Source organism: Danio rerio, chromosome 23 (assembly GCF_052040795.2).
Source record: "Danio rerio strain M-AB ecotype USA chromosome 23, GRCz13ab, whole genome shotgun sequence".
Lineage (NCBI taxonomy): Eukaryota > Metazoa > Chordata > Actinopteri > Cypriniformes > Danionidae > Danio > Danio rerio.
In genome coordinates, this window is record NC_141043.1 from 49,511,641 (window position 1) to 49,537,924 (window position 26,284).

The following is a 26,284-nucleotide window of genomic DNA, read 5'->3' on the forward strand; positions in this document are numbered from 1 at the left end:
AATAAATGCTGTTAAAAAACACTTTCAAGCCTTTATAACTAACCACCCTATAAGATTATTAAAACACTTTAAATGTGTTTATAACAAAACAACCTGCACAAATAAATCAACTGAAAGCAATTAATTCTAAAATAAATGATAAAAAAAACACACTTAAAACATCTTTATAAATAACCACCTGTTGAAATAAACAATAGAAAGCAATATATTATAAACATAATAACAACAATACACTTAATAAGCCTTTATAGCTAACCATCCTGCAGAAATAAACAATAAAAAGCAATATATAATAAAAATATTAAAAATAAAAACACTTTAAAAGTCTTTATAACAACCCTGCAGAAATAAAACAGAAAACAACAGATTATAAAAATATTAAAAATAAAAACACACTTAAAACATCTTTATAACCACCCTGCAGAAATAAACAATAAAAGCAATATATTATAATAATATTTAAAATTAAAAAAACTTTAAAAGTCTTTATATTAAACCACCCTGCAGAAATAAAACAGTAAACTCAATATCAAAAGTTACTACAATAATTATCATTAAAACCAATACAAAGTAAACCATCCGTTATTACCATTAGACCAGTACATTTTTAGATTTTCTGTTGGGTTTATTGCATATGGCATTAGGATTTTTATAACAATTCTTATCCCACACATTTTTTATTAGTTTTATTTTTAACATTACAATTTATGATGATCTTTTTCTCATTTAAATGTGTTCTTATTTACACTCTGTAACTTTAGTGCTTGAAAATTAAACTCATTTTATTTGTTTGAAAATAGAAAAATTATTTTTGTTTTTAGTTTTTCCTTTTATTTTAAATAACAAAACATTTTTATCAGCTCTCCTTAACAATATGGTCATTATAACCACAAATATTGTGTTTATTCTTTATAATTTATTATTAAGAGTATTATTAATAATCTGTATTATTAATATAAAATATAATAAACCATAAATCCACAGAAACTCAAAAAATCCCAACAATTATTTAGCGCCACTATAACAATGAACATTTAATTTACTATGAAAATTTTGTGACAAAAATGTGCTTGATGTGAAAATGCTTTTACACACCCAAAAATAATGAATAATTCCTTAATAAAAATTAAAACTATGAATTTTTTGTGTTTTTGTAAGTGCTTTTCTGATTGATGTGTTTAATATTGCCATGTAACAATCTTTAATCAATAAAAAGTACATATAAAAATGAAAAACCAACATGCATTTGTGTGCTTATCAATATGTTCTTTCTCCAGTATTACACCGACACTACAGCACTATAATAAATACACATTAAAGACACAAATAGAAAAAGACAGCACGCCACAGATGCAGATTTAATTCACCACCAGGGGGCGGAATAGTATGACAAAAACTCACATTAAAACAAGCCGTATTTCCAATTTTTGATCGTTCTGTAAAAATATGCATAGAAAAAACATCACATTTTACATCATAAAACATTTCAAAACTCGTCTCAAAACGCATTCATTTTGCTCAAATGCACATTAAAATAAGGCTTAAAATATTCCGCCTTCTGCTCACGTTTGACAAGATTCAGACTTCTCATTGAAAATGATTGTGATTAATCGCATTTAAAATAAAAGTTTGTTTTGACATAATATATGTGTGCTAAAATTATTTTGTGTATGTGACAGAAACAAAACTATTACATAAACGATTATGCTATATCCTACTGTATATCTAAATGTAAACATTTTCTCAAATATATGCATGAGTGTATTTGTCTATACATGATAAATATGCACAGTATACACACATGTATTGTCAAAACAAACTTTTTATTTGTGATTGTTTTGCCCAGCACTGTTATATATAGGATTTAAAGTGACTTTAGTGACATTTTGATCACAAATTACATTTAATAATAAAAAACAGCATCATGTAACAAACTGATCTCTATGAAAATTCAATTGAGTTAAATATTAATAATCAGGCTGAAAAGAATAAACAAAGCTCTTGATTATTATTGTTATTCAACCGATAACAGCATATAAAATAAGTGCTTAAAGTCGTCATGAAAACAAAATCTACGTCAGTTTGATAGCAATATATGAATGATTCCTCAGTGCATGATACGGTCTTTATGAATGCACATAATCTTCAATATTATTCATGACCCCAGTTCATCATACAAACCATTTTTCATAGTTTTTCCTTGAATATCATAAGAAATGAACGCGCTGTGAATGTAGTTTGATGTTGAGTCTTAAAGGGACAGTACACCCATAAACTCTAACACAAAATAATTTAGCATCCGTAGTAAAAATAAACAACACTGTGTCTGTTTTTCTCCGCATTTATAAGTATATACTCTATTTGAGCTCAGAATAAACTTTGAAAAAAGTTTCAAATAGCAAATGTTGAGAGAACATTCATTTTTGTGTGTATTCATTTATTAATTTCATTCAATTTTCTGTTTTCTTTTAGTGCTGTTTGGCGCCACCTACTGCTGGCAACAAGGTTATTATTATCATTCATTATAGTCCCTTTATTAATCCGGGGTCGCCACAGCTGAATGAACCGCCAACTTATCCAGCACGTTTTTACACAGCGGATGCCCTTCCAGCTGCAACCCATCTCTGGAAAACATCCACACACACACTCATACAATACGGACAATTTAGCCTACCCAATTCACCTGTACCACATGTGTTTGGACTGTGGGGGAAACCGGAGGACCCAGAGGAAACTCAAATGGACGCAGGGAGAACATGCAAACTCCACACAGAAACGCCAACTGAGCTGAGCCAAGCCGAGGTTTGAACCAGCGACCGTCTTGATGTGAGGCGACAGCACTACCTACTGCGCCACTGCGTCACCCTATTTTTGTGTGTACTGTCCCTTTAAATATAATCATGATCGACAGGTTAATAGATGTGAATGTGTTTTGCGAGTCACACGATGATGAAAAATAACACAGAATAATAACATAGTTTAACCTGCACATATGTTAATGAGAAGCAAAGAAGAAATAACTCGTATACACAAATCACTGATGCAACACATAGTAAAAGTTTCACTCAAAAATGAAAATGTGATAGTTTAGTGTTAATAATTGATAATGAGCACCTGAAACTATGGATACTGGAAGCCTGTGCTGGAATTTCTTCTGTGGTGTTGCTATCAGTGTGTGAAGAGTGGGAGAAGAGGCTTGCATTGACAATCCAACACAATGGGCAGCACAGCGAACACAAGTGGTCAGAAACTTGAAAATAACTCATGAAAGAATAAAGTTACGTTAAAACCAAGCACACCGTTGTTTTTCTAGTGAAATTCCCAGTAAGTTTGATGTGTCACATGACCCTCTTCCTATTGAAAAAACTAAAGTTGGATCCAAGATGGCCGACTTCAAAATGGCCACCATGGTCACTACCCATCTTAAAAAGTTCGCCCCCTCACATATACTAATGTGCCACAAACAAGACGTTAACATCAACAAACATTGCCATTTTATGAAGGTGTATCCATGCAAATGGCCCACCCTGTACACCCAGCCGGAGGTTATTTCAGAATAAAGTCATGTTGATGGTTTATTTAGATCTCCTTTAGCCACTACCATTATAGCGGCTACTCTTTTTAAAAGTTTTTTTGAGATTCCAGCAGTCATGAATTACACTTTTGACTGTCTTTTCTTTATTACAAACATTCACGGTTTTAAACTCATCAAACTGCGGATGATCACAGAGAGCTGAGCAGATCTTTTAATCCCAGTTTCTTTACAAATCCTGTTCTGTTGACATGTGTTACTATGGAGACATGTTAATATGCGCCTGTCAATCAATTCAGTGGGTGGGGAAAACCACACTCCTACATCACAGTGTAATCGGCCTCATAATCACTGTGATTTGGATCCTATTTTACCATCAGGAACTTTAATAAAGAGAATTATTGAGTTTGTATCACTGCAGTATGACTGTGTACACACGATACTACACACACCTCTGACCTAACAGCTGACAAACATCCATTTAGCATGATAGGAGCCCTTTAAATGATTGTGTGATTATGATTGCTCAAGCCCAAATCAGGAAAGGGTTGGACAGTTTGGAAAACACAAATAAAAAAGAAAGGAGTGATTACTTGGAGCTGTATTTGACTGCACACAATATGCCTCGTCACTCGGTGTCTTCAGTCTTAAACGTCTTGTGTGTTGTGAAAGGGAACAGCAACACTAGAGAGTGGGAACTGCTTTACTCACACAACTGTGTTTGAAATCTGTTACAAAAACTAAAACTGTAATATGTGTTGTGCCAAATTTTCTGATTGTGTGTGTGTGTGTGTGTGTGTGTGTGTGTTCAGTCCTCCAGCAGTATGGAGTGCTCCTGAGCGATGGCCGCCAGCTCCTTCAGGAACTCCGCGAACAGAACCGTCGCAAACACTCGACTGCGCAAATGTGGAGGGAATTTAGGACACGGAGGGAGAGGTGTGTGTGGACGACCGGAGGTGTGTGTGTTCATGAACCATCCAGATCTGATCTCCTGCAGCTGAACATCACTCTCTGACAGAGGACAGACAGAGGAGACGTAGAGTTAACATGACAAACACACACACACACACACACACACACACAGACACACTAATCCACACACACACACACTCACTTACACACACACTAATGCACACAAACACGCACAAACACTAACGCACACACTAATGCACACACACACACACTAATACACAGACACACTAATGCACATACACACACACACACACACCTACATTCATGCTCTTACACACACAAACACAGTTATATTCTACACAAACACAGTCACACTTAAACACACACACACAAATGCACACACTAATACAAAAACACGCTCACACACACACACACATACACACACTACTGCACACACACACACTAATACACACACACACACACACACACACGCACAAACACACATACACATACACACTAATGCAGACACACACACACACACACACACTCTAATACACACACAAACTAATACACACAGACACAAGCGCACACACACACTAATGCACACGCACACACTAATACACACACTAATACACACACACACACAAACACACTTATACACACACACACTAATACACACACACACACACACACAAATACACACACACAAACACACTTATACACACACACTAATACACACACACACACACACACTAATGCACACGCACACACTAATACACACACTAATACACACACACACGAGCACACTAATACACACACACACACACAAGCACACACACACACTAATGCACACGCACACACTAATGCACACGCACACACACACTAATACACACACACGAGCCCACTAATACACACACACACAACCACACACATTAATGCACACACACACACTAATACACACACTAATACACACACACGAACACACGAATACACACACACACTAATACAGACACACACACAAGCACCCACACACTAATGAACACGCACACACTAATACACACACACACACACACATACACACACACTTATAGACACACACTAATACACACACACACACTAACACACGCACACACTAATGCACACGCACACACTAATACACACACACACTAACACACGCACACACTAATGCACACGCACACACTAATGCACACACTAATACACACACTAATACACACACTAATACACACACTAATACACACACATTAATGCACACACACACACACACCCACACACACACACACACACACACACACACACTAATGCACACAAACACTCACAAACACTAATGCACACTCTAATACACACACACGCATACACATACACACACTAATGCATACACACACACACACACTAATGCGCACACACACACACACACACACAAATACACACACACACACACACACACACACACACACACACACACACACACACACACACACACTAATGCACACAAATATGCACAAACAGTAACGCACTCACTAATACATACACACACACACATACACACATGCATAAACACATACAAATGTGCATATACACACATACACGCAAACACACACATTGCATACACACTTATGCACATACACACACAACAAACACACACAGAGAAACATGCACACTAATGCACACACACACACCTTGCTCCTTTAAGGCCTGGTCTTTGAGCAGCAGGTACTGTGCAGATTCTCGAGCCAGATCCGGAAACTCTGGATGAGCCGCGGCGTAGAGCTCAATCTGAGAGCCCACAGACAGCAGCACCTGACGAGGACAGAGTCAGCCGAGGGGGTCAGTTAAACGAGAGGGGGTCTTCTAATAAAATAAACAGCACAGCGTCTTCAGCTACATCTACACTAATAATCCAGAGACATGTGTAAGCAGGGATTTCTAACAGCCCATTCGCAATAACGTTCTTAACGGTGTACCTGGTAGAGCGAGCGTCCGCCGGCCTGCAGCGCCGCTCTGGTGTTCAGGAGGAATCCTCGCAGCAGCGGCTGTGGAAACGCGGCCAGCTGAGCTAAAATCCCCGTCACCAGTAGATTGACTTCAATGGAGTTTTCCAGCATGTTCTCCAGACGCGACAGAAGAACACTGATGAACGGCCCTGAGGAAACACAGCGCTCTCAATACTCCCATCACCCCAGCATGTGACCGTAAAGGTGCTGTGTGTTCATTTCTGACTCGTCTCAAGCATGTGAACACCATAGCATGTGTGCAGTTATTTAACTCTTGTGTGCTGTCGGGTTGTTTATATCCACTCTGGGCTGATTTTGAGTCTTAATCCTGCTCTGTGTTTCAGCACACGTGATGATGATGATTGCTTATTCTGACTCATATTTTGGGCAGTTGCTTTGGGATTGTTCATAAACTCAACAACACGCTCTGTTCAGATTGACTCCCCTTTGGTGATGTTGGGGCTGTTTTTGCCCCATTGACTTCCATTATAAGCACATTTTCTGATTGTAGAGCCACGGCAGCAGATAATCATGCATTCTGTTGGGATTAAGAGGGACAATCTGTCATGTTTACTAGAGGTGTGAACCTATACTGGTCACACGGTTCGGTTCGGTTACGATTATCATGCCATCGATTCGGTTCTCGGTGCATCACGGTGCATTGACAATGCTTTCTATACACAGTGTTGTATTTTGGGGGGGTGGGAGGGCTATATCTGTATAAGATGTTTGTATAAACACACACACACGCAACTTGCTTGCTTGCTCGCTGGCTCGGGAGCAATATTGTGAGACCGCCCACTCTTGTTAAAATTACACCAACCGCTCCCGTATGGAGACCCGGAAGGTGGGACAAAAATTTGGTTGAAGAAAAAAAAAACTGGGTGAGAGAGAAAAAAAAAAGTGTAATAAAAAAACACATTTCTATAAGATTTCTCCACAAACACTTCCTGTTCGCTTCATTCATGTAAACCCTCCCGTTTCTGCGTTCTCCGTTCATTATATCCCACTTTCTTTTCATTGAAGCTGTGCGGCGATCGTCGCCTTTCATGTTACCTAAGCGCTGACTGACAGATGCGCTCCATACACTTCACTCCTTCACTTTCAATGACTGCACCGTACACCACCATAACCCACCACAACCCTCTCACTAACCAACCCACCCCTCCCCCCGCTCTTCACTTTCGCCGACTACACCCCCCCCCCTCTTCATTTCCAACTATTGCAATTGCAACACCCCCTCGAACCCTTCTTCACTTTTACCGACCGCACTATACACCGACATAATCCCCCATATCCCTCTTCACTTTCGCCCACCACACCAGCACTCCCCTCTTCACTTTTGACCATCGCAACCGGAAACCCCCGCCGAACCCCTCTTCACTACTGCCAACCGCAACAACCCGCTGCCCACCCCCCGGTCTACAATTTATGATTCAGGGGCCACTGAACAATTTTGTTCATTCATTCATTCCCTTATTTATCAGGGGTCACCACAGCGGAATGAACCACCAACTTATCCAGCATATGTTTTACACAACGGATACCCTTCCAGCCGCAACCCAGTACTGGGAAGCACAGCAAGTGCATTTTCCGAATTTAATGTAAGATTACAAAAGTGTTTAGTGTTTTTTCTTCTTAATGACATGCACAGAATAATTGTTCAGCACAAAACTAGCAATGTGAGCTAACACAGTCAATACGAATGGTTTTGATTTGATGTGTGTTTTACACATCACCGTAAACTCGTATTGTGCGTCAGAACTGACCTGTAAAGGAGTTCCCGGGTTTCCTGCGGTCGCCTTTATTCAGCTCCTCCTCCTCCTCATCTTCATCACCATCCTCACAGAAGGACCTGATCTCCATCTGGTCCTCGTCCTCCAGGAGATCCCGAAACCGCCGTATGCGCTCTTCATCCTCCATAAACTCGTCGTCATCTCCGCCGAGAGCCTGAATCAGATCCACACACTGGGAAATAAAATCCTCCTTAACGTCTTCACTTTCATCGCCATTGAGTTGCGCAGAATCCACATTTGCTTCACATTCTTTGTCAGTTTTCAGTGCGTCGTTTTCATTAATACTATCGGTATTTATATGATTTATTGCATTTACGTGATGTTTATTCAAACCATTTTTAACAAGCGTCCGTCGGTCATCGCGCGCATCTTTTTGCGCAATCAAATTATACACCAAAACGTCGTCCTGAAAATCAGACTCTTCGATGTACGATCCTCGAATTAGCATTATGGCACTTTTGCGCATTTCTTGTATGTGTTTTGGCGGTTCGTCGGGAATGGGATGTTCGGCATCTCCGGCGTCTGACGAAGCTTCGTAAAAATCGTCCCATTCGAGCTCGAGGAACGTCCCGATGGAGGAGCTGCTCTCTGACGGCGGATGAGGAGTCGGAGTTTGTCGCGGAGGAACATTTTCATTTTCGTTTTCGTCTTCACACTGATCTGGGGATGGGTTGAGGCCGTCGTATGGAGCTGACCACACTGAACACGCATGCACCGCTGTACACACGGATCTGCGCGCGTCATACAGGTACTGGAGATAGTTTCTGTCCATCACCGGTTCTGAAACTGCGATACGAGAAAATCCAACAGTATCACTGACTGAGAACAAATCCTCCATTCCTGAATGAGAGAGAGAGAAAGAGAGCATGTAATCATTATTATTATTAATATATTATTTTATTTTATTTTACTTAATTAAGTTATTTAATTCATTTTTTTCCATTTTTTATTTTATTTATTTTTATTCCTTTTAATCTATTTTACTTTATTATTTATATTCTTTTATTTTATATCTATTTAACTGGATTTATTGTTATAATTTTTTCTATTTGTTTATTTTATTTATTATTTAATTTTTTATTATGTTTTTTTATTTAATTTGTATTTTTATCATTGTTTTATTATTTATTTGACTTTTTTATTATTATTATTTTGTATCTATGTATGAATCTCCATTTCAGTTCTTTAGGGCGGAGCTATCAGTCCTTTAGGGTGGAGCTATCAGTCAATAAGGTTAGGGCTATCAGTCCTTTAGTGTGGAGCTATAAGTCTTTTAGGTTGGAGATATCAGTTCTTTAGGAAGGAGTTATCAGTCATTTAGGGCGGGAGTATCAGTCCTTTAGGGTGGAGCTTTATGTCATTTTGAGCAGAGTTATCAGTCATTTAGGGTGCGGAGATATCAGTCATTTAGGGTGGAGCTATAAGTCATTTAGGGTGGAGCTATCAGTCATTTAGGGTGGAGCTATTAGTCATTTAGGGTGCGGAGATATCAGTCATTTAGGGTGGAGCTATCAGTCATTTAGGGTGGAGCTATCAGTCATTTAGGGTGGAGCTATTAGTTATTTAGTGTGGAGCTATCGGTCATTTAGGGTGGAGCTATCAGTCATTTAGGGTGGAGCTTTTAGTCATTTAGTGTGGCGCTATTAGTAATTTAGGGTGGAGCTATCAGTCATTTAGGGTGGAGCTATCAGTCATTTAGGGTGGAGCTATCAGTCCTTTAGGGTGGAGCTATTAGTCATTTAGGGTGGAGCTATCAGTCATTTAGGGTGGAGCTATCAGTCATTTAGGGTGGAGCTATTAGTCATTTAGGGTGGAGCTATTAGTCATTTAGGGTGGAGCTATCAGTCATTTAGGGTGGAGCTATCAGTCATTTAGGGTGGAGCTATTAGTCATTTAGGGTGGAGCTATCAGTCATTTAGGGTGGAGCTATCAGTCATTTAGGGTGGAGCTATTAGTCATTTAGGGTGGAGCTATTAGTCATTTAGGGTGGAGCTATTAGTCATTTAGGGTGGAGCTATCAGTCATTTAGGGTGGAGCTATCAGTCATTTAGGGTGGAGCTATCAGTCATTTAGGGTGGAGCTATTAGTCATTTAGGGTGGAGCTATCAGTCATTTAGGGTGGAGCTATCAGTCATTTAGGGTGGAGCTATTAGTCATTTAGGGTGGAGCTATCAGTAATTTAGGGTGGAGCTATCAGTAATTTAGGGTGGAGCTATCAGTCATTTAGGGTGGAGCTATTAGTCATTTAGGGTGGAGCTATCAGTCATTTAGGGTGGAGCTATCAGTCATTTAGGGTGGAGCTATTAGTCATTTAGGGTGGAGCTATTAGTCATTTAGGGTGGAGCTATCAGTCATTTAGGGTGGAGCTATCAGTCATTTAGAGTGGAGCTATTAGTCATTTAGGGTGGAGCTATCAGTCATTTAGGGTGGAGCTATCAGTCATTTAGGGTGGAGCTATTAGTCATTTAGGGTGGAGCTATCAGTCATTTAGGGTGGAGCTATCAGTCATTTAGGGTGGAGCTATTAGTCATTTAGGGTGGAGCTATCAGTCATTTAGGGTGGAGCTATCAGTCATTTAGGGTGGAGCTATTAGTCATTTAGGGTGGAGCTATCAGTCATTTAGGGTGGAGCTATCAGTCATTTAGGGTGGAGCTATCAGTCATTTAGGGTGGAGCTATCAGTCATTTAGTGTGGCGCTATTAGTAATTTAGGGTGGAGCTATCAGTCATTTAGTGTGGCGCTATTAGTAATTTAGGGTGGAGCTATTAAGACAGGTTTCTTTTCGGCCCTGCTTTCATCCAATCGTACATCTTCCTTTTTTTTCTGTTAGTCACGCCCATCTTTCAATGATCCAATCAGTTCCAAATGGTTAAAATCGTGCACCGCCCTACATTTATTCTCATTTATTCACTTCTGGTTTCATTTGGATGTGTGTCACAATAGAGGAAAGCAGGACAATCTTAACTTCTGCGCCTGTTAAAGTATGCAAGCCTATAAATCATTCTGAAAACTCCATTACCCAAGCTGCCCCTGAGCAGGCTCTCCGTCACCTTTGACCACAGGATGTAGTCTGGTTTGGGCGCGGGCGCTGGAGATGAGGAGGGTTTGGGGATGAAGAAGGATGGTGTGATGGAGAGCAGAGCAGACGCACTGATGGAGTAACAGTCTCTGTGTGTCAGTCTCTGTCTCTCACTGCACGACAGGTGAGCACACGGCACCAGGTACCTGCAACACACACACACACACACACACACACACACACACACACACACACACACACACACACACACACACATAACGTTATTAATGGTAAACTATACTTAATGCTTAAATCCGACAGGGAGCTTTTGATTCTGTTACTAAAAGTTGTTTAACTTATACAAAAAATTACATTAATGTTTCTAATCATAAAATATAAAATCCCAAATTTAAATATTTAAATAATAATAATGAATATGATGAATAACATTAATTTATTAATCTAATCTCAGTCATTTTGTGACAATATGGCATTTTGTGAGTTATGAGTTATAAATAACATCATAAAATAATTAAAACAAGATAAGGGCCACGCAATCATCAAAAACAATAGTAAAACACATTTATACATTATTTGAAAACATTTAATAAGCAACCTTAAATAATTAATATAATGTTAACTCAGCATTGGGGAGGAGGCTGGTTGGAGGACATGGTAAAATGGTATCTCAGATTAGGATGTAATACTTTCAGATAGTGTGCCAAATCTTAAGTATTTGCAGCCTTAAACTTACTATAAAAAATAAACTATTCATGTCAGAGAAAGATCTACTGCTGTAGAGTTTAAAGAAAACATCCATCCATATTACTCTCAACAGGAAGAGGAAGTAAATACCTGAGAATCAACTGAAGCATGACGTCTTCACAATATAGACCAATCAGAGTGCGGAACAGAGCCAGAGAGACGGTACCAAGCTGAAAACACACACACACACACACATACATGATAAATCTCGCACCCCTCAGTCTTCAGTTCGCTCGATCATAACTCACCTCAGCCTTAACACTGCCCCCCCCACCTCTTTACTTTGCGCGATCATAAGCACAACACCACTCCCATGCATTTTGCACTACGCCACTGAAAACACCTTAATGACTGCATAGCAACATCATACAGCAGCCATGAACACTACAGAAATTGCATAGCAACAATTGAACACTACTTAGAATACCTTAGCAACTGCATAGCAACACAATAAAGCCATTTTGAATACCTTAGCAACTGCATAGCAACACACTAAGTTTATTTTGAATACCTTAGCAACTGCTTAGCAACATATTAGCAACATCTGAGAACACTTTAGAAACCGCGCAGCAACGCACTAACATTATCTAGAATACCATAGCAACCACATAGCAATCTCCTAGCAACAGCCAAGAACACTTTAGAAACTGCATAGCAACACACTAAAAGGCCATAGAATTCCTTTACAACCAAAATAGCAACATCATAGCAACAACCAAGAACACTTTAGAAGCTGCATAGCAACACACAAAACACTTAAAATATCTATGAAACTGCATAGCAACACACTAAAACCACTTAAAACACCATAGCAACCACATCACAAAGTCCTAGTACCAGCAGAGAACACTTTAGAAGCCGCATAGCAACAAACAAAACACATCAAACACCTTAGCAACCACATCACAAAGTCCTAGGACCAGCAGAGAACACTAGACGCTGCATAGCAACACACTAAAACCACTTAGAATACCTTAGCAACTGCATAGCAACATATTAGCAACATCCGAGAACACTTTAGAAATTGCACAGCAACACACTAACATTATCTAGAGCACCATAGCAACCACATAGCAATCTTCTAGCAACAGTCGAGAACACTATAGAAACTGCATAGCAACACACTAAAAGCCCATAGAATTCCCTCGCAACCACATAGCAACATCATAGCAACAACCAAGAACACTTTAGAAGCTGCATAGTAACAAACAACACACTTCAAACACCTTAGCAACCACATCACAAAGTCCTAGTACCAGCAGAGAACACTAGAACCTGCATAGCTACACACTAAAACCACTTAGAATACCTTAGCAACTGCATAGCAACATATTAGCAACACAGCAGCACACTAACATTATCTAGAACACCATAGCAACCACATAGCAATCTTCTAGCAACAGTCGAGAACACTATAGAAACTGCATAGCAACACACTAAAAGCCCATAGAATTCCCTTGCAACTGCATAGCAACATCATGGCAACAACCAAGAACACTTTAGAAGCTGCATAGCAACAAACAAAACACTTAGAATACCTTAGCAACCACATCACAAACTTCTAGTACCAGCAGAAAAAAAAAACTAGAAGCTGCATAGCAACACACTAAAACCACTTAGAATACCTTAGCAACTGCATAGCAACACATAAAATCAATTTTGAATACCTTAGCAATTGCATAGCAACCCATTAAATCACTTCAAACACCTCAGCAACCATATAGCATCTCAAATAATCCTCTAAATTTCGTTGCTAGAGGCACAGTTGCTCCTGCACACCTGAAACGGGGTGTTGATGCGGCTGACCAGCGTATCCAGGATGTTGACGTTGTCATGGCGATGACGCAGGATGAAGATGAGGAAAGTCTGGAGGAGGGCGGGGTCAGAGATGCTGCGCAGGAAGAGCTCCAGGTATGCTGTCGTCGTCATCACTTCCTCCAGAGTCAGCTGACCAATAGACAAAGAGCAGAGTTCAGATCGACCAATCAGAGGAGGCCAAACACAAACACATGCAAACTCACCTTATGAAGAGCAGGAGCCAGAACAGGCACGAGAAAACCATTATAGATGTAGCCCAGGAGCTGATCTCTGATGGACACGTGAGCCACCTACACACACACACACACACACACACACACACACACACACACACAGGTTACTGTAATCTCTTAAATCAGTTTATATCATTATAAATATATATAAAATGGCGTACATGTAGCGATGAATACTTATATATTAATTTATGCAGAATTAGCTGAAGTAGGACAATATTTAAATAATAAAAAACCATTAACAAAATTAAAACTTAAAAATACCATTAAGACTAAAAACAGATCAGATGAATGAATAAATATGACTAGTCATGTGTATATACACTCAGCGGCCACTTTATTAGGTACACCTGTCCAACTGCTGGTTTACGCAAATTTCTGATCAGCCAATCACATGACAGCAGCTCACTGCATTTCAGCATGTAGACATGGTCAAGCGGATCTGCTGCAGCTCAAAGCAAGCATCAGAATGGGGAAGAAAGGGGATTTAAGAGACTCTGATCGTGGCATGGTTGTTGCTGCCAGACGGGCTGCTCTGAGTATTTCACAAACTGCTGATCTACTGGGATTTTCACGCACAACCATCTCTAGGGTTTACAGAGATTAAAGAGGAAATATCCAGTGAGCGGCAGTTCTGTGTGCGCAAATGCCTTGTTGATGAGGCCAGAGGAGAATGGCCAGACTGGTTCCAGCTGATAGAAAGGCAACAGTAACTCAAATAAGCACTCGTTACAACCGAGCTCTGCAGAAGAGCATCTCTGAACACACAACACGGCCAACCTTGAGGCGGATGGGCTACAGCAGCAGAAGAGCACACCGGGTGCCGCTCCTGTCAGCTAAGAACAGGAAACTGAGGCTACAATTCACACAGACTCACCAAAACTGGACAATAGAAGATTGGAGAAACGTTGCTGCTCTGATGAGTCTCCATTTCTGCTGACACATTCGGATGCTCGGCTCCGACAACATGAAAGCATGGATCATCCTGCCTTGTATCAGCGGTTCAGGCTGGTGGTGGTGGTGTAATGGTGTGGGGGAGATTTTCTTTGGGTCCATTAGTACCAATTGAGCATCAACGCCACAGCCTACCTGAGTATTGCTGCTGACCATGTCCATCCCTTTATGAGCACAGTGTCTCCATCTTCTGATGGCTACTTCCAGCAGGATAACGCAGCATGTCATAAAGCTCAATCATCTCAGACTGCTGAACATGACGATGAGTTCACTGTACTCAAATGGCCTCCACAGTCACCAGAGCTCAACCCAATAGAGCAGCTTTGGGATGTGGTGGAACGGGAGATTGGCATCATGGATGTGCAGCCGACAAATCTGCAGCAACTGTGTGATGCTATCATGACAATATGGAGCAAAATCTCTGAGGAATATTTCCAGCAGCTTGTTGAATCTCTGCCATGAAGGATTAAAGCAGTTCTGAAGGGAAAAGGGACCAACCCGGTACTAGTCAGGTGTACCTAATAAAGTGGCCGTTAAGTGTACATCAAAACAACACAATTAAAATATGATTAACAAATGTAAAAAATCCCAATAACATGAGTTTTTATCAATTTGATAATATGATTAGAATAAAAATCCTAATTTTATGACAATAATTTGTAACTATTTAAAACATGACAAAAATCATATTTTTTTTTTAAATAAATAACAACTACTGAAAAATGATATATTTAAACATGAATGTAAATATTTTACATAAAATAAATCCATGTCTGGGTGATGTTATTGATCATTAGTATTGGGAATAAAGAGTGTGAATGTGATGTTGGTGAAGTGTCACCTTGCAGACGGTGCTGCAGAAGTGCAGTGAGTTGAGGAACTGCAGCAGCGCTGGAACCTGCAGCCAGTCCTGCTCCTCCAGACAGAACCAGCCGTCACTGTAGACCTCCAGCTTAGCAGGAAGACCAGAATACAGACCACTCAGACCAGTAGCCAACACCTGGCACACACACACACACACACATACATATACAGAACACATTTAGTACATATATACACACACACACACACACACACACACACAAATACATTAAGCACATATATACACACACATGCACACACACACACACACACACACACAAACTCATTAAACACACACACACAAAACACATTCAGCACATACTGTATATCCACATACTCCTGCACACACACACACACACACACACACAGATGAAACACATTAAACCACACACATACATATATTTATATACATATACAAACTATAGACATTATTCATTCATTCATTCATTCATTTATTTAGGGTCGCCACAGCGGACTGAACCGCCAACAGCGGATGCCCTTTCAGCTGCAACCCATTACTGGGGAACACCCACACACTCTCGTTAACATTCATACACTATGGACAATTTAGCTTAATCAATTCCCCTATAATGCATGTGCACCCGGAGGCAACACACGCCAACACGGGGAGAACATGCAAACTCCACACAGAATCATCAATTGACCCAGCCGAGGCTCAAACCAGCGACCTTCTTGCTGTGAGGCGACAACACTACCTACTGCGCCACCTTGTTGCCCTATACACATTATATATATATATATATAAAAGAGAATGTGTGTGTGTGTGTGTGTGTGTGTGTGTGTGTGTGCGTGTCTGTGTGTGTGTGTGTGTGTGTGTGTGTGTGTGTGTGTGTGTGTGCGTGTCTGTGTGTGTGTGTGTGTGTGTGGTATTCAAAAGCACATGGGTTTATTTGGGTCAGAGCAAAAAAAAAAAAACACCCACTACCCATAATCCATCAACAAAACCCTACACACACACACACACACACACACACACACACACACACACACACACACACACACCCAATCCTGAGACGGAGATTAAAATCTACCACAGATTAATAGATACAGAGAGAAAACACACACACACACACACACACACACACTCATTCACATTACAGATCATTCAATGAACTGCTATTATTATTATTATTACTGTGATTATTGTTTTATTAATATTCAAAACTTGATTATATTTTTATTAAACATTATTTTTCTTTTTTTACGTTAGATTTTATATGAATTTACTTTTGATATTTAGTTTGGTCATTTTGTTTAAGTACTTCAGCTAATGTTGTATCTTATATTTCAGCTTAATATCAGTAAACAAAAAGGATTCTTTTATATCGTATGGTTTTAACACCGCTGGAATATAAATGCTGAACACACACACACACACACACTGAGTATAATAACATCACCACACACAAACAGCAGCACATTGGCTTTCTCTGATTGGACGAGATGTAAATAGCTCCTCCCCTTCCTCCAGTTTGCTGTGTAATCACATTACCAGTCTTATGTAGCAGCTAATCTCCTCGTGCTAGCTAGCATGGCCAGTCACACTGACAGACGTGAGAGAGCCGACAGCCCATAATAAACCAAAACACTCTTTACAGAGAACCACTGGAATAATCACTAATTACTGTACTGTAAGTAGCGCACCGTGTAAATTACAGCACAGTTCCTACAGTTGTTAGGCTGCTGATGATGCTAAATTGAGTTGCTAAGGTGTTCAAAGTAGTTTTTAGTCCTGGAAACACTACAAGAACTGCATAGCAACACCCTAGCAACCATCAAGAATATTACAGCAACTGTAAAACAATGAACCTAAACCATTTTGAACAGCATAGCAACGTCATAGCAACAACATAGGATACTTTTGCACCAGCGTAACAAAACCCACACAGTTTTGAACAGCTTAGTAACTGCATAGCAACACCCTAGCAACCATCTAGAACATTAATGTTGCTGTATAGCAATGAACCTAAACAACTTTGAACAGCATAGCAACGTCATAGCAACCACATAGGACTTTTTAGCAACAGCGTATCAATGCACAAACATTTATGAACAAAATGTTTACTGCACAGCAACACCCTAGCAACCATCTAGAACATTCCAGCAACTGTGTAGCAACAAACCTAAACCTCTTTGAGCAACATAGCAACATCATAGCAACCTCATAGGATACTTTTGTAATAGTGTAGCAAAACACACAGTTTTGAACAGCTTATTAACTTCATAGCAACACCCTAGTAACCATCCAGAACGTTACAGCAACCGTATAGCAATAAACCTAAACCACTTTGAACTGCATAGCAACATCCTAGCAACCGCATATGATCCTTTAGCAACAACATAATAATGCACAAACCTTTTTGAACACCTTAGTAACTGCACATCAACACCCTAGCAACCATCTAGAACATAAAAGCAACTGTATAGCAATGAACCTAAACAACTTTCAACAGTATAGCAACGTCATAGCAACCACATAGGATACTTTTGCAACAGTGTAACAAAACAAACACAGTTTTGAACAGCTTAGTAACTGCATAGCAACACCATAGCAACCACTCAGAAGATTACAGCAACTGTATAGCAATAAACCTATAACACTTTAAACAGTAAAGCAACATTATATCAACGACATAGGATTCATTAGCAGCAGCCTGACAATGCACAAACATTAATAAACAGCTTAGTAACTGCATAGAAACAACCTAGCAACCACCCAGAACATTACAGCAACTGTATAGCAATGAACCTAAACCACATTGAACAGTATAGCCATGTCATAGCAACCACATAGGATACATTAGCAGCAGCATGACAATGCACAAACATTTTAGTGTTAGAAACAGCTTAGTAACTGCATAGTAACACCCTAGCAACCACCCAGGACATTACTGTTACTGTATAGCAATGAACCTAAACCACTTTGAACAGTACAGCTACATATGGTCCTAGCAACCACATTCGATCCTTTAGCAACAACATAACAATGCACAAACATTTTTGTAACTTAGTAACTGCACAGGAACACCCTAGCAACCATCTAGAACATAAAAGCAACTGTATAGCAATTGAACCTAAACCACTTTGAGCAGCATAGCAACGTCATAGCAATACTTGTTGCGAAAGTACCCTTGCTATGTAGTTGCTATGACATTGCTATGCTGTCCAAAGTGATTTAGGTTCATTGCTCTACATTACCAGCATAGCAACATCCTAGCAACCATCCCGTTTCCTCAAATCCCTCTTAATGAGCCTCACCGGGCAGAAGTAGGTGTTCTCCACGATGTGTTTGGCCACCAGGCTGTTCTGCGCCGACAGGCTCATGATGAGGGTGAGGGCGTCTCTGGCCTGCGTGCCCACCATCCCGTCACGGTGGATGAACGGAATCAGAAGAGAGAAGATCAGAAAGTTTGCCGCTCCCTGATCTTGACTACTGTGGAAAAACAGCTCCAGCACTGAGGCGTCCTTCACCAGCACACGGCACAACTGATTCAGCAGAGAAACCAGTTCTGTTTCCACTGCAGAGCTGCTGATGGTGGCCTGAGTGGGCCCTATGGTGCAGGTGGGCCCCACTGTGGAGCTGCTACTATTGGCCTGAGTGGGCCCCACTGTGGGCCCCATGCCGGAGCTGGAACTACTAGCTTGAATGGGCCCCATGGTGCAGGAGGGCCGCATCATGGAGCTGCATTTCCCGGAGGCTGCAGGCCCCACAGTGGAGGAGCTGGAGCATGCAGACAGCAGCATCATCAGAGGTTTTAGGATGGGTTTGTGGTGCAGCAGGGGCTGTTTGGCTTGAGCCACCAGCATCTTATACATGCGCAGCTGCTCCAGCTTCATGTCGTCAGTGAACTCACGCCGCAGGCTCCACAGAAACAGCTTCTCCATCACATTCTCCACCACCACAAACTCCAGGATGGTCCCCATGGCTCCGCTCTGACCGCATTCCTCCTCCATCAGCAGGAACAGCATGTGCTCCACATAGTTCTGTACGGCGCTCGCCTCATCGCCAGGGATTGGACCAAACCGCAGACCACTCCCGCTCCTGGACAGACCAATGCCAGCAGTGCGCACCGGGTCATGCTTCTCCAAGATTCTCAAAACCTGCCAAACACAGGGAATGTTCCTTTTATGAATTCATACTAGGACTACTTTTGGACTACATTTAGTTTTATGGCAGTGTTATTGGACTACTTTCTGATTATATTTAATTACTCGATTCATGACAACGCAATGTTAGTACTTTTAGATTCATTTTAAGGTAGCGTAATCTGACTACTTTTGGATTATGTTTAGATTACTTTTAAGGTAGCGTAATCTAACTACTTTTGGATTACATTTAGATTACTTTAAAGGTAGCGTAACCTAACTACTTTTGGATTACATTTAGATTACTTTTATGATAGCGTAATCTGACTACTTTTGGATTACATTTAGATTACTTTAAAGGTAGCGTAACCTAACTACTTTTGAATTACATTTAGATTACTTTTATGATAGCGTAATCTGACTACTTTTGGATTACATTTAGATTACTTTTAAGGTAGTGTAATCTAACTACTTTTGGATTACATTTAGATTACTTTTAAGGTAGCGTAACCTAACTACTTTTGGATTACATTTAGATTACTTTTATGATAGCATAATCTGACTACTTTTGGATTACATTTAGATTACTTTTAAGGTAGTGTAATCTAACTACTTTTGGATTACATTTAGATTACTTTTAAGGTAGCGTAACCTAACTACTTTTGGATTACATTTAGATTACTTTTATGATAGCGTAATCTGACTACTTTTGGATTACATTTAGATTACTTTTAAGGTAGTGTAATCTAACTACTTTTGGATTACGTTTAGATTACTTTTAAGGTAGCGTAACCTAACTACTTTTGGATTACATTTAGATTACTTTTATGATAGCGTAATCTGACTACTTTTGGATCTGATTCAGATTACATTTATGGTTGCGTAATCTGACTAGTTTTGGATTACATTTAGATTACTTTTATAGCAATGCTATTTGACTATTTTGGATTACAGTAAGATTACTTTCATGGCAATGCAATCTGATTACTTTCGGATCACCTTTAGATTACCTTTAAGGTAGCGTAATCAAACTACTTTTGGATTATATTTAGATTACTTTTATGGCAATGCAATTTTACGACTTTTGGATTATTATTAGATTACTTTTATGGTAGTGATTTTGGGCTGCTTTTGGATTGCCTGTAGATTACTTTTATGACAACACAATGTTAGTACTTTTGGATTACATTTAGATTAATTTTATTTTAGCGTAATCAGACTTATTACAGATTACTTTTATGACAATGCTATCTGACTACTTTTAGATTAGAATTAGATTACATTTATGTTAGCAAAATCTAGTTAACTTTGCATTACATTTAGATTACATTTATAGCAATGCAACCTAACTACTCTTGGATTACATTTAGATTACTTTTATGATAGCATAATATGACTACTTTTGGATTCCATTTAGATTACTTTTATGGTAACGTAATCTGACTACTTTTCAATTAATTTTAGATTACTTTTATGATGGCATAATCTGACTACATTTGGATTACATTTAGATTACTTTTTTGGCAGTGTTATTGGACTACTTTCGATTATTTTTAGATTACTTTCATGACAAAGTTAGTAATTTGTCATGATTAGTTATGACAAATTAGTACTTTTAGTACTAATTAATTAGTACTTTTTGATTCATTTTATGGTAGTGTAATCTAACTATTTTTGGATTAAAATTAAATTAGTTTTATGACAATGCTATATGACCACTTTAAGATTAGATTTAGATTACTTTTATGGCAATGCAATCTGACTACTTCTGGATTACATTTAGATTACTTTTATGGTAGTGTTATAGGACTACTTTTTAATTATTTTTAGATCACTTTTATGACAATGCAATGTTAAAACGTTTGGATTACATTTAGATTACTTTTATGGTAGTGTAATCTGACTATTTTTGAATTACAATTATATACATTTTACAACCATGCTATATGACTACTTTTAGATTAGATTTAGATTACTATTATGGCAACACAATCTGAGTACTTTTGGATTACATTTAGATTACTTTTATGGCAATGCAATCTGACTACTTTTTGGACTACTTTTAGATTCATTTTATTTGAGATCACAGATATTGAGGTAAGACAATCTTGTGCTATTTGACACAAATATGTGATGTTGCTAAGGCGTTGCTAGGGTGTTGTTGACCCTCCAAAAAAGTTACTGTTCTGGTTCTCCATATGACCGACAGATATAAATATGATTGTATAAATGTGGATGAGACTTATATACCTGCGTCCAGTGGTTTCTGAAGACGATCATGCATGTTTCCGGATCAACACCCTTCAGTGTCAGAGTTCGTCCTCCATTATTGCCGGACACCACTGATGCCAACATCCTGATGGAGAGCAAAAACTACACCATCATGTCTTCATCACCATCTTCATCGCTCCGCTTCCAGCACAAATGACCTGCAGAGTCACGAGTTACATGTTTCAGTCATAAATAATATCAATATCTCAAAATTGATTTGGACTAGAAACAAGACTAAATCTAAGCAGTTTCTTTGCAGTGTGTCAAATCATCAAAGAGCAGCAGCTTATAAATGTTATTATGAGTCTGAGTAGCTAAATATACAAGTCTACATGCTGTTTGTTTGTTTGTTAGTTTGTTTTGTGAATGAAATCCTCTGTGTTTTTCTGCTGTTCTTGACCAATAGAGCAGGAAGAGTGTTTCTCCACCCGGCGCTACAGGGTGGAGGTCTGCACTCCGACATTCCCAACATTCCTCTGCATTCCTGGGAAATCTCACCTCAGTGCAGCCATGACCAGCAGACGACCACTGAGAGAGAAAGAGAGAGAAAGAGAGAGAGAGAGAAAGAGAAAGAGAGAGAGTCAGCCAGTGGACAAAGGTATTCAGAAACATTATTACAGTATATGCCATCTAAATATGTCTACATCTAAATGTATATTTTACACACACACACACACACACACACTCACACACACACACACACACACACACACACACATATATATATATATATATATATATATGCATACATGCATTATATATTTACTATTTTATTCATTAGATAGATGGATGGATGGATGGATGGACAAATGGATGAACAGATTGATGTATGGATGGATGGATAGTCTGATGAATGGAGGGATGATGGATAGATAGATGGATGGACAGAATAATCGATGGATGAATAAATGGATGGATGGTCAGATTGGTGAATGAATGGCTGGATGGACAGACAGATGGATGGATGGATTGACGGATGGATGGATGAACAGACTGATGTATGAATGGATGGATAAACTGTTTTATGGATGGATGGATGGAGAGAGGGATTGATGGATGGGCAGATGGATGGGCAGATGAACAGAATGAAGGATGAATAAATGGATGGATTGTCAGATTGGTGGTTGAATGGCTAGAGGGATGGATGGATGGATGGATGGATGGATGGATAGACTGATGGATGGAGGTATTGATGGATGCATAGATGAATAGATTGACAATGATGGATGGATGAATAAATGGATGAATGAATGAATGAATGAATGAATGAATGAATGAATGAATGGATGGATGGATGGATGGATGGATGGATGGATGGATGGATGGATGGATGGAAAGACAGATGAATGAATGGATATATGGATGCATGGATAGATGAACAGATTGATGGATGAATGGATGGAAGGACAAATGGATGGACAGATTGATGTATGAATGCATGTATAGACTGGTGGATGGAGGGATAATGGATGGGGATATTGATGGATGGATAGACTAATGGATGGATAGATGGATGGATGGAGAGAATGATGGATGGATGGATAAATGAATAGATGGATAAACAGACAGATAAATGGATAGAAGGATGGTTGGATGGGTGGATGGATGGATGGATGGATAGATAGATAGATAGATAGATAGATAGATAGATAGATAGATAGATAGATAGATAGATAGATAGATAGACAGGTAGATAGATAGATAGATAGATAGATATACAGACAGAATGATGAATGGATGGACAGACAGACTGATGGATGAATAGAAGCGTAGACAGATTGGTGAATGAATAGATGGATGGATGATGGATGGGTGGACAGATTGATGTATGGAAGGATGGGTAGACTAATGGATAGACGGATGATGGATGGAGGTATTGATGGATGGATAGACTAATGAATGGATAGATGGACAGATGGAGAGAATGATGGATGGATGAATAAATGGATGGACAGACAGATGAATGGATGGATGGATGGATGGATGGATGGATGGATGGATGGATGGATGGATGGACAGATCGACAGCTGGATGAACAGGTTGATGGATGGATGGATAGACTGATGGATAAAGGGGTGATGGATGGTGGTATTGGTGGATGGATAGACCGATGGATGGATAGATGGACAGACGGAGTGAATGATGGATGGATGAATTAATAGATGGATGGACAGATAGATGGATGAACAGATTGATGTATGGATAGATAGATAGACTGATGGATGATAGAGGGACTGATGGATGGATGGGCAGATTGGATGATGGAGAGAACAATTGGAGGATGTATGAATGGACGGATGGACAGATAGATGGAGGGATGGATGAATGAATGGTTGATAGACTGGTGGATAGATAGACAGATTGGTGGTTAGATGGACAGATTTATGGATGGATGGATGGATGGATGGATGGACACTTCATCAATTGATGGATGATCACAGACACTGAAAGAGGAAACTAAAGCAGATGTGAGTGATTAAAGCAGCCCATAATAATCTGCAGTAATCAGCTGATGTGTGCAGCATCAGGCTCTCTGACCAGGCTACCCACAATGCACAGGGCAGGTTTGTGTTGAGTTCAGTTCATCACACACACACACACACACACACACACACACACACACACACACACACAGAAATCCAGCAGCACTAATCTGCTGCAGAGCGCCGGCACCATCCCATAATAATCAGCCGCGGTTTCATTTCCGCTGCTAAAGAGGATTGATGACTGACGGAGAGACACACGACTCTTACACTCGTTTACTGTCTGCCTGTCGTTTCACTGCATGCACACCAGTCTGTGTTTTACTGCAATATTTGCCTGAGTGCATTCCTCCACAGCAAGAAGGTCGCTGGTTCGAGTCTCGGCTGGGTCAGTTGGTGTTTCTGTGTGGAGTTTGCATGTTCTCCCCGTGTTGGTGCGGGTTTCCTCCGGGTGCTCCGGTTTCCCCCACAGTCCAAACACATGCGCTATAGGGGAACTGATCAACTACACTGGCCATAGTGTGTGTGTGTGTGTGTGTGAGTGTGAATGAGTGTGTATGGGTGTTTCCCAGTAATGGGTTGCAGCTGGAAGGGCATCCGCTGTGTAAAACATATGCTGGAATAGTTGGCGGTTCACTCCACTGTTGCAATGAATAAGCTGAAGGAAAATGAATGAATGAATAAAAAAACTAGTGAGACTGAATATTTGAAATGTTTGAGAACAAAATTAATTGTTTCTATTATTAAAGAGAAATATAAAAAATAAGCTGTTATGCAAATATTATGCAAATGTGCATCATTATTAGTTGATGTCGTAATAATTACACAAGTACAAGGACATTCATTCATGCTTTCATTTTCTTTTCGGCTTAGTCCCTTTTTAATCTGGGGCCCCCACAGTGGAATGAACCGCCAACTTATCCAGCACATGTTTTATGCAGCGGATGCCCTTCCAGCTGCAACCAATCACTGGGAAACATACACTACAGACAATTTAGCTGACCCAATTCCCCTATAGTGCATGTGTTTGGACTGTGGGGGTAACTGGAGCACCCAGAGGAAACCCACACCAACACGGGGAGAACAGAAACACCAACTGACCCAGCCGAGGCTCGAACCAGCGACCTTCTTGCTGTGAGGCGAACGTGATACCCGCTGTGCCACCGCGTTGCCCAGTAATTTAATATGCAATTCACATACAGTGTTAGGCTAACAAGCAACAAACTGATGTTAGCTTGCAGGGATCAGACAAACACACTCATTTACAGTCTACAGCAACCATATCTACTACAGAAAATGCGGTTCTAATATTAATAGAGTCTGAAAAGCAAAGCAAGATTAATCTCCATTTCTGTCCCAGTTTGCAGATAATCTGAGGGTCTGCAAAGCTGATTTGACATCCTTTAGACATCTTATCTGAGCTACAGTTTGTCTGACTAGACACTAATCATCAGTATCTTATTTGCAGATTCACAGATGTGGAAAACCCACAACCCACATCACAAAAAACATGAGTCATTT

The 26,284-nt window shown here is 39.8% G+C and overlaps 1 protein-coding gene across 3 annotated transcripts in view; it reads right to left on the minus strand.

Annotated features, from left to right (window-relative positions):
* Window positions 1–26,284, minus strand: part of fhip1ab (FHF complex subunit HOOK interacting protein 1Ab) — a 445,665-nt gene that overhangs the window by 415,997 nt on the left and 3,384 nt on the right. The window contains exons 2-14 of one of the 3 annotated variants that reach the window (XR_015522568.1): window positions 22,779–22,808; window positions 22,260–22,438; window positions 19,182–20,024; window positions 15,883–16,041; window positions 14,058–14,144; window positions 13,816–13,983; window positions 12,127–12,206; window positions 11,272–11,477; window positions 8,226–9,092; window positions 6,427–6,605; window positions 6,142–6,262; window positions 1,835–4,543; window positions 1,344–1,631 (exon numbers count right to left, since the gene is read on the minus strand). Coding sequence is in view for 1 of the 3 variants with exons in the window: in NM_001440743.1 (NP_001427672.1) it covers window positions 4,341–4,543; window positions 6,142–6,262; window positions 6,427–6,605; window positions 8,226–9,092; window positions 11,272–11,477; window positions 12,127–12,206; window positions 13,816–13,983; window positions 14,058–14,144; window positions 15,883–16,041; window positions 19,182–20,024; window positions 22,260–22,364 (3,018 nt within the window). In the remaining 2 variants the exon portion in view is untranslated. Of the gene's footprint in view, window positions 1–1,328; window positions 4,544–6,141; window positions 6,263–6,426; window positions 6,606–8,225; window positions 9,093–11,271; window positions 11,478–12,126; window positions 12,207–13,815; window positions 13,984–14,057; window positions 14,145–15,882; window positions 16,042–19,181; window positions 20,025–22,259; window positions 22,439–22,778; window positions 22,809–26,284 lie in introns of those variants that run through there. The other 2 variants (XR_015522569.1, NM_001440743.1) reach the window with 2 other exon arrangements.